This window comes from Salmo trutta, chromosome 2 (assembly GCF_901001165.1).
Source record: "Salmo trutta chromosome 2, fSalTru1.1, whole genome shotgun sequence".
In the NCBI taxonomy this organism is placed as follows: domain Eukaryota; kingdom Metazoa; phylum Chordata; class Actinopteri; order Salmoniformes; family Salmonidae; genus Salmo; species Salmo trutta.
Window position 1 is genome coordinate 51585692 of NC_042958.1, and position 10494 is coordinate 51596185.

Here is a 10494-nt window from a genome sequence, read left to right on the forward strand (position 1 = left end):
AAAGAGGAAATAAACCCTTTTTTAAACCCTTTTTGGTGCTATATGGAACACTTTTTCATGGTTCTTTATAGAACCTTTATGGAGAATGGTTCTATAAATAACCGTTCTCAATCTCATAGGTTCTTTGTAGAACCATACAGGGTTTTCAATTCTGGTTGAACAACCATATTATATAAAAAATCCATAGGTTTTCTTACTATGTTTATTGACAAATTCAATTCAAATTGACAAATTCAATTCAATTCAAATTCAATTCAAAAGAACCATTGAAGGACTCAAAGGGTTCTTGGGGGAAGTATGGTTCCACATAGAACCATCACCCTTACCAAAGAACCATTGAGGAACCCACATTATTTTGTGTGTAGGCCTACATTCTTTGGTCTTACTTTCTCATTAAAATATTTGTTTACAGTGGACATGTTTGTGTGCAGGCATAGGGACATAGAATACCACAAAATTAAATGCTCAGGATCCCATCAGAATAACTCCACAATTGTCTCATTAGAAGATTCAGAAGCTGGATTTATCTGTGAATATGTAGGCTATATATCGCACTTGCACAATAAACATTTGACATAGGCCACCTACAACTGCATTCAGAGAGAGACACACACGGGATCGCGCTTTGTTTTCTGGCTCTTGCGGACGCGCGCCCCGAAATGAACCTCCTCATAGAACTGCGCCCTCCTCTTCCGCGTGCATCCTGGTCCGGGAGGCGTCCTAGCCGAGGTGGTCAGCGCAGACTTAAAGCGAACGGGCGCGCACTTCTAACGGCCATTCAGTCGGAAGAGGGGACACAGTGAAGGTGTGCTGCTGTGCCGTTCAGTCATCCCTCTCACTGGTTAATAAATAGATAGATAGATAGATAGATAGCTATCCCCCGTCGCTGTTGTTTTTCCCCCGTTAAACGGTTAGTCAACTAGACCAATAATGTACCGGTACTTCGGGGAGCTGTTATCCCGCGGGGCGGGCAGTGCCCTGGCCTCGGGCTGCGTGGACTCTGCTCTCCCAGCATCCGCCGCTCTGATGCGGGTCCGACAGTATAGTGAACAGCCCGACGACCCCAACTTCTTTCGCATGGTGGAGGGTTTCTTCGACCGCGGAGCCGCCATCGTTCAGGACAAGCTTGTTGAGGACCTGAAGAGCAAGGAGACCCCCGAACAGAAGATGAAACGAGTGAAGGGGATTCTCCGCATCATCAAGCCCTGCAACCACGTCCTCAGCGTCTCTTTCCCCATCAAGAGGGACAACGGAGAGTGGGAGGTCGTGGAGGGCTACCGCGCCCAGCACAGCCAGCACAGGACGCCCTGCAAGGGGGGTAAGATACTGCCAAGCGCCGCTTCCTGCTTCTCAACTGTCCTTCGAGTGGTTGTGCGGTTGCTAAATGAACTAGCTAGCCTGGTAGCTAATTTGACGATCGCATTACTCAGCTGAGAGAACAGCTGCACTGACTCTGTTTAGCTAACGTTAGCTAGTTACTGTATAGATAGCTAGCTGCATCTCCTAGCTACATAAGTAGGGTGTTAGGGGACAACATGAAACTGGGCCTTCCCTGTGGCTCAGTTGGTAGGGCATGGTGTGTGCAACGCCAGGGTTGTGGGTTCGATTCCCACGGGGGGCCAGCACAAAAAAAAATAGCATGAAATGAAAATGAAATGTATGTATTCACTACTGTAAGTCGCTCTGGATAAGAGCGTCTGCTAAATGACTAAAATGTAAAAAAGGATTATGCGGTTATACTTTCCATTCCAAATTATAGAGCGGCTTGTCAGGAACACAACGCTTTATTTCATGAGGAGAATAAATATTGCTGAAATATCTTCTTGTCAAGTGATCAGAAAAGGTCGCGGACAGGTCAATGTTACTATAATGTTGTCAATAAGGCACCAAACGACTGTCCGGATTCCTAAATTCTACACCAAATTTGATTTGCCACATGTGCCGAATACAACAGGTGTAAACCTTACAGTGAAATGTTTACTTACTTTTGTCCAATAACTCTAAATAGCTCAAGATAGGATGGTCAAATTGTTTTGACATTTTCAAGGTTCACAGAGATGACTCAAACAAAATAAAAACATTACATTAAAATGCTGTATTATGCAAATTAACCATTTAATACGCAAATTAGGCATAATACATAATTTCAGTACTTTAAGCCCAATAATGTAAACTAGGGTGGTCATGTTATTAACAAATAGTCATGCAGGACTAAGAGTCTATAATAATTTATGAAATTAGAATAACTTTTATATTGCTTTATGCAAATGAGATACTTAATATGCTAATTCGTCTGTACAGCAGGGGGAAAAAATACAGCAAGTTCATTTAAAGTAAAGTGGTCATATTGTACACACTCACACCTGGAATGCTTTTCCAATAGTCTTTCCCACATATGCTGAGAACTTGTTGGCTGCTTTTCCTTCACTCTGCGGTCCAACTCAACCCAAACCATCTCAATTGGGTGAGGTTGGGTGACTATGGAGGCCAGGTCATCTGATGCAGCACTCCATCACTCTCCTTCTTGGTAAAATAGCCCTTACACAGCCTGGATGGCGTATTGCTGCAGAATGCTGTGGTAGCCATGCTCGTTAAGTTTGCCTTGAATTCTAAATAAATCACTGACAGTGTCACCAGCAATGCACCATCACACCTCCTCCTCCATGCTTCACGGTGGGAACCACACATGCGGAGATCATCCGTTCACCTACTTTGCATCTCACAAAGACTCATCATACCAAAGGACAGATTTCCACCGGTCTAATGTCCATTGCTCGTGTTTCTTGGCCAAAGCAAGTCTCTTCTTCTTATTGGTGTCCTTTAGTGGTGGTTTCTTTGCAGCAATGAAGGCCTGGTTCACGCAGTCTCTGAACAGTTGATGTTGAGATGTGTCTGTTACTTGAACTCTGTGAAGCATTTATTTGGGCTGCAATCTGAGGTGCAGTTAACTCTAATGAACTTATCCTCTGCAGCAGAGGTAACTCTGGGTCTTCCTTTCCTGTGGCGGTCCTCATGAGAGCCAGTTTCATTATAGAGCTTGATGGTTTTTGCGACTGCACCCGAAGAAACTTGACGTTTTTGACGTCTTCCGTATTGACTGACCTTCATGTCTTAAAGTAAAGATGGACTGTCATTTCTCTTTGCTTATTTGAGCTGTTCTTGCCATAATATGGACTTGGTCTTTTACCAAATAGTGCTATCTTCTGTATACCACCCCTATCTTATCACAACACAACTGATTGGCTCAAATCCATTAACAAGGAAAGAAATTCCACAAATTAACTTTTAACAAGGCACACTTGTTAATTTCAATGCATTCCAGGTGACTACCTGATGAAGCTGGTTGAGAGAATGCCAACATTGTGAAAAGTTGTCATTAAGATGTTACCAGCAGCATACCACCCTGCATCCCACTGCTGCCTTGCTTCTGAGGCCAAGCAGGGTTGGTCCTGGTCAGTCCCTGGATGGGAGACCAGATGTTGCTGGAAGTGGTGTTGGAGGGCCAGTAGGAGGCACTCTTTCCTCTGGTCTAAAAAATATCCCAGGGCAGGGTGCCGTCTTTTGGATGGAATGTTAAACGGGTTTCCTGACTCTCTGAGGTCATTAAGAGATCCCATTGCACTTATTGTAAGAGTAGAGGTGTTAACCCCGGTATCCTGGCTAAATTCCCAATCTGGCCCTCATACCATCACGGCCACCTAATCATCCCCAGCTTACAATTGGCTCATTCATCCCCCTCCTCTCCCCTGAAACTATTCCCCAGGTCGTTGCTGTAAATGAGAATGTGTTCTCAGTCAACTTACCTGGTAAAATAATGGTACAAAAAAAAGGCAAAGGGTGGCTACTTTGAAGAATCTCAAATGTTAAATATATTTTGATTTGTTTAACACTTTTTTTTGGTTACTACATGATTCCGTATGTATTATTTCATCGTTTTGACGTCTTCACTATTATTCTACAATATAGTAAAAATAAAGAAACCCTTGAATGAGTAGGTGTTCTAAAACTTTTGACTGGTACTGTATATATCACACTTATGTTATATTTAGTAGGCCTAGAGTTACAAATCATACGCCCAATCCTGTGCCACCTGTGTGTGCACACACACACACACACACACACACACATAGCCTCACACATAGCCTCACACATCTCACACAGCCTCACACATAACATGGACACACACAGCCTCACACTGACACACATTTCCTATGAATACTGCAGTGGGTTAAATCGGGGTACCACAGAGTGATTATTGGTACCCCGTAAACAAATCTACTCTGATACAAAAGTCTACACCTCACACACATGGTTATGGGTTTAAAGAAAGAAGACACCTATACCATGTCAGATATAGAGTTTAAATGTATTACATTTTGAGATTGCATCCCAATATTACACTTTATATTACACTTTATCACAGAAGATGGAAATATAACAAACCGTTTGACATAGAAACAGCGGATTTTCGTCAGTTTAATTTTTATTTTTATGAATGGGTTAATAAAATATTAATAACATTCGACCCAAGAGGCCAAAGAGGGCACTTTTGGTAATTACCTACATGAAAGGGCTACATCTGAACTGTAAGACAGAAGGCTACTAGTCTAATAACATAGCTGTAGGCCTACCTCAGAAGTAAGCGGAGGTTGGCTTACATTGGAATGTTATTTTGGGTGTTGATGAGTTGCTCTGGTGATGGGTGGATAAACGCCACTGTTTCCAGCAAATAATTAGCCTAGGCTCAGATGAGACGGAGTCAGTGAGCTGCCTGCCAGCTGCACAAAAATATGGATGGGACACATTTTCAATGAACTGGTATTTAGCTATGTTTCTAATGAATGTAGGGCTATAGCCACAGACTTCTTTTTAGTTTTTAGTTGAAAGAATAAAACCATACAGCCAATTCTGCTCAGCACTGCCTCTCTCCCAGCTCAGTGCCATAAGGGAAGGACATCAGCCACTCCCACACAACCAGCAAGCTAGCACTCGTCATGGAAATGGGGAATCTGGTTCGATCCATGACAACCCATACATCAAAACGTAACTACGAAGCTCTACTTGGTAACCTGCTATGTTATGTTCATGTCGCTGATACCATCTGAATGACCGTTTTACCTCATATTTCAGTCCGACGATGTCTGATGACCGTAAAATACCTTCAGGGTGACAGTACAACCCCGCTATGCTAGTAGCATAGCCCCTGATCAGTTTTTTAAAACCCATCAGATATTGACTGAATTATGTCACATAAAACATTTTACTGGCACGAACAAATAATGAATGGAATTCAGGGATTACATTTATTGTAAAATTTAAACAACAAAAACAATTCTTCGAATGCACTCATACGTGCTGAATTTGCATAAATACACTTGGTGTATTTTTATCTATTAATAAATGAACATTAAACGGTGCAACAGCGCTGCGGCCACCAGAAACCTGTTCTGGCTATACCTACCTGCACTAGCCTGCCTTATCAATTATCGTTGTTGTCACGTTCTGTTGCATAATTCAACAAGTGTGTCAATATCAGGATACCCTCAGATAAAAAATCAACAGGCTTTACATTGTTTGAGAGATCAGACATTATATCTAGAATCTGACTGTTCCTTTTTTTAAATTCCACCAAAAAGGAACGCCCATCAAAATAAAATGATCTTGTGATGTGTGGAGACGATGCGTTTAAATCCCTGACGAAGCTTTAACGTCCTTATAGATGCAACAGAAAGACAGTGTATTCCAGCTCGTTTCAGCCATTACCGGGGTGTGTTTGACAGGCCATTACAAACATTTCCCCGGTCGTAACGTTAACGGGGGAAAAACAACAGGCACAAGCAAGAGTAGAAAAGGGTCACAGTACTAAAAGGAAAGCAATCAAGCCAGCGATATTTAAGTGACAAGTGGATTTACACCCCTCAAACACAGGAAATAGACAGATCCTCAGGTGGGCAGGGCATGCACGTTGCTAAGGTAACGGCCAAACTAAAAGAAACACTTGAGTGAATGAGGGATACAAAGTATATTGTAAGCAGGTGATTCCACACAGGTGTGGTTCCTGAGTTAATTAAGCAATTAACATCCCATCATGCTTAGGGTCATGTATAAAAAAAGCCCAGTTGCTCATTATTTTATTATAATGGCTACCAGGCTAGAAGCTGTCTGTCTGTCTGTCTGTCTGTCTGTCTGTCTGTCTGTCTGTCTGTCTGTCTGTCTGTCTGTCTGTCTGTCTGTCTGTCTGTCTGTCTGTCTGTCTGTGTCACATCTGAGACAGTGTTTTCCACCACCATCAACAAATTCTGAAATTACTTGTGGAAGAATTGTCTCGCATCCTTCTAATAGAGTTCCAGACACGTATAATCTCTGCCACATTTCATTGAAGCTGTTCTGGTGGCTTGTGGTGGCCCAACGCCCTATCAAGACACTCTATGTTGGTGTTAGTCTTTCTGTAGCTGTGTATCTGATCAACACACACTCCCAGTAACTAGCAGCTAGATACAGACGTTGTTACTGACTGTTGTTGTCCATGTGTAGGTACAAGTAGACAGTTGGCTGTCACCAATGATTTGCTAATACGTGTGTGTGTGTGAGATAATGCTGCATTTGTACAGACACCAGGTGTGGTAGGGCCAGGCCTGCAGGGTGTGTCTGTTTTAGGAGGGGGGGAGGGGGGTAGTTCAGGGATCAAGTCAAGGTTCAAGACTTGTTCAGCTCTGCATTGTGGGTGATTTGTGAGGATTAGGATGTGACATATTTCCCGTGAGGGGGGAGCGAGAGAGGGAGGAACAGTTGATTGAGGAGTGGAGTAGGGAAAGGGGTGGTAATGTACCCAAGCATTCCTATTCGTCAGCGTTTTGACAGGAGGCGGGAGGAGTGTTCACTAAGCGTTCCTATTCGTCAGCGTTTTGACAGGAGGAGGGAGGAGTGTTCACTAAGCGTTCCTATTCGTCAGCGTTTTGACAGGAGGCGGGAGGAGCGTTCTCTGAGCGTTCCTATTCGTCAGCGTTTTGACAGGAGGAGGGAGGAGTGTTCACTAAGCGTTCCTATTCGTCAGCGTTTTGACAGGAGGAGGGAGGAGTGTTCACTAAGCGTTCCTATTCGTCAGCGTTTTGACAGGAGGCGGGAGGAGCGTTCTCTAAGCGTTCCTATTTGTCAGCGTTTTGACAGGAGGGAGGAGTGTTCACTAAGCGTTCCTATTCGTCAGCGTTTTGACAGGAGGAGGGAGGAGTGTTCACTAAGCGTTCCTATTCGTCAGCGTTTTGACAGGAGGCGGGAGGAGCGTTCTCTAAGCGTTCCTATTCGTCAGCGTTTTGACAGGAGGAGGGAGGAGTGTTCACTAAGCGTTCCTATTCGTCAGCGTTTTGACAGGAGGCGGGAGGAGCGTTCTCTAAGCGTTCCTATTCGTCAGCGTTTTGACAGGAGGAGGGAGGAGTGTTCACTAAGCGTTCCTATTCGTCAGCGTTTTGACAGGAGGAGGGAGGAGTGTTCACTAAGCGTTCCTATTCGTCAGCGTTTTGACAGGAGGAGGGAGGAGCGTTCACTAAGCGTTCCTATTCGTCAGCGTTTTGACAGGAGGCGGGAGGAGTGTTCACTAAGCGTTCCTATTCGTCAGCGTTTTGACAGGAGGAGGGAGGAGTGTTCACTAAGCGTTCCTATTCGTCAGCGTTTTGACAGGAGGCGGGAGGAGTGTTCACTAAGCGTTCCTATTCGTCAGCGTTTTGACAGGAGGAGGGAGGAGTGTTCACTAAGCGTTCCTATTCGTCAGCGTTTTGACAGGAGGCGGGAGGAGCGTTCTCTAAGCGTTCCTATTTGTCAGCGTTTTGACAGGAGGGAGGAGTGTTCACTAAGCGTTCCTATTCGTCAGCGTTTTGACAGGAGGAGGGAGGAGCGTTCACTAAGCGTTCCTATTCGTCAGCGTTTTGACAGGAGGCGGGAGGAGTGTTCACTAAGCGTTCCTATTCGTCAGCGTTTTGACAGGAGGAGGGAGGAGCGTTCACTAAGCGTTCCTATTCGTCAGCGTTTTGACAGGAGGAGGGAGGAGCGTTCACTAAGCGTTCCTATTCGTCAGCGTTTTGACAGGAGGAGGGAGGAGCGTTCACTAAGCGTTCCTATTCGTCAGCGTTTTGACAGGAGGAGGGAGGAGCGTTCACTAAGCGTTCCTATTCGTCAGCGTTTTGACAGGAGGAGGGAGGAGTGTTCACTTGATTTAGCTCATCCAGTGAGTTTTCTCTTGTTGAACCAATTGGCCTTAAAGTGCAAAGTCACCACCCATCCATTGTGCCAGGCAAGCTGAATCATGTGCACGTTCTGACAGACTGACAGAGAGTATATTTGAACACTGGAGGGGACATTGGTTGTGTGTTAATGTATATAGCCCCGCTATTGTTATTTACTGCTGCTCTTGAATTATTTCTTATTCTTGTCTCTTACTTTTTTGTTGTTGTATTTTCTTAAAACTGCACTGTTGGTAAAGGGCTTGTAAGTAAGCATTTCACTGTAAGGTCTACACCTGTTGTATTCAGCGCGTGTGACAAGTAACATTTGAATAGACTTTCTGATTAGTGTGGCGTATAGATGTTTAATGATGGCAAACGCATCATCATGGGGAGGTCAGAGGTCGTCACACGCCACCAGAGCAGATGCTTCCCTCAAACCTGTTTTAGAGAAGTGATCAAATCCCTCTTCACTTTCTGCAGCTTAGTCACACTTTCCATTCCCCTCTTCTCTGACTACAGCTACACTTCTCATGGTTTCCATTCTTCTCTTCTCTGACTACAGCTACACTTCTCATGGTTTCCATTCCCCTCTTCTCTGACTACAGCTACACTTCTCATGGTTTCCATTCCCCTCTTCTCTGACTACAGCTACACTTCTCATGGTTTCCATTCCCCTCTTCTCTGACTACAGCTACACTTCTCATGGTTTCCATTCTTCTCTTCTCTGACTACAGCTACACTTCTCATGGTTTCCATTCCCCTCTTCTCTGACTACAGCTACACCTCTCATGGTTTCCATTCTTCTCTTCTCTGACTACAGCTACACTTCTCATGGTTTCCATTCTTCTCTTCTCTGACTACAGCTACACTTCTCATGGTTTCCATTCTTCTCTTCTCTGACTACAGCTACACTTCTCATGGTTTCCATTCCCCTCTTCTCTGACTACAGCTACACTTCTCATGGTTTCCATTCTTCTCTTCTCTGACTACAGCTACACTTCTCATGGTTTCCATTCCCCTCTTCTCTGACTACAGCTACACTTCTCATGGTTTCCATTCCCCTCTTCTCTGACTACAGCTACACTTCTCATGGTTTCCATTCTTCTCTTCTCTGACTACAGCTACACTTCTCATGGTTTCCATTCTTCTCTTCTCTGACTACAGCTACACTTCTCATGGTTTCCATTCTTCTCTTCTCTGACTACAGCTACACTTCTCATGGTTTCCATTCTTCTCTTCTCTGACTACAGCTACACTTCTCATGGTTTCCATTCCCCTCTTCTCTGACTACAGCTACACTTCTCACACTTTCCATTCCCCTCTTCTCTGACTACAGCTACACTTCTCATGGTTTCCATTCTTCTCTTCTCTGACTACAGCTACACTTCTCATGGTTTCCATTCCCCTCTTCTCTGACTACAGCTACACTTCTCATGGTTTCCATTCTTCTCTTCTCTGACTACAGCTACAATTCTCATGGTTTCCATTCCCCTCTTCTCTGACTACAGCTACACTTCTCATGGTTTCCATTCCCCTCTTCTCTGACTACAGCTACACTTCTCATGGTTTCCATTCTTCTCTTCTCTGACTACAGCTACACTTCTCATGGTTTCCATTCTTCTCTTCTCTGACTACAGCTACACTTCTCATGGTTTCCATTCTTCTCTTCTCTGACTACAGCTACACTTCTCATGGTTTCCATTCTTCTCTTCTCTGACTACAGCTACACTTCTCATGGTTTCCATTCCCCTCTTCTCTGACTACAGCTACACTTCTCATGGTTTCCATTCCCCTCTTCTCTGACTACAGCTACACTTCTCATGGTTTCCATTCTTCTCTTCTCTGACTACAGCTACACTTCTCATGGTTTCCATTCTTCTCTTCTCTGACTACAGCTACACTTCTCATGGTTTCCATTCTTCTCTTCTCTGACTACAGCTACACTTCTCATGGTTTCCATTCCCCTCTTCTCTGACTACAGCTACACTTCTCATGGTTTCCATACCCTCCGTTCTGTGTGATCCAGCCGTATTGCCGTCCTGTCAGCGTAGACTATGTAACAGAGCTGGTTAGTATGACCTTGCCTGTGACCTGAAGACTTGTTAGTTCCCCTAGCTAATGACTTGGGTTAGGGTTAGCTCAGTGGAAAACAGTTCCTTGGGACACAGACGACTGATGGTTAGGCTAGATGGTGTAAAGGCTGTTACAGCCAGTGTACTAGTGGGGTAGAGACTACAGGGTAAAGGCTGTTACAGTCAGTGTACTAGTGGGGTAGAGA

The 10494-nt window shown here is 44.3% G+C and overlaps 1 protein-coding gene across 1 annotated transcript in view; it reads left to right on the forward strand.

Moving 5' to 3' along the window:
* The first annotated feature begins 724 nt into the window (after positions 1–724).
* Positions 725–10494, forward strand: part of LOC115156780 (glutamate dehydrogenase, mitochondrial) — a 26515-nt gene continuing 16745 nt past the window's right edge. Inside the window, exon 1 of the mRNA XM_029704462.1 lies at positions 725–1318. Coding sequence (XP_029560322.1) covers positions 931–1318 — 388 coding nt within the window. The 5' untranslated portion in view covers positions 725–930. The remainder of the gene's footprint in view (positions 1319–10494) is intronic.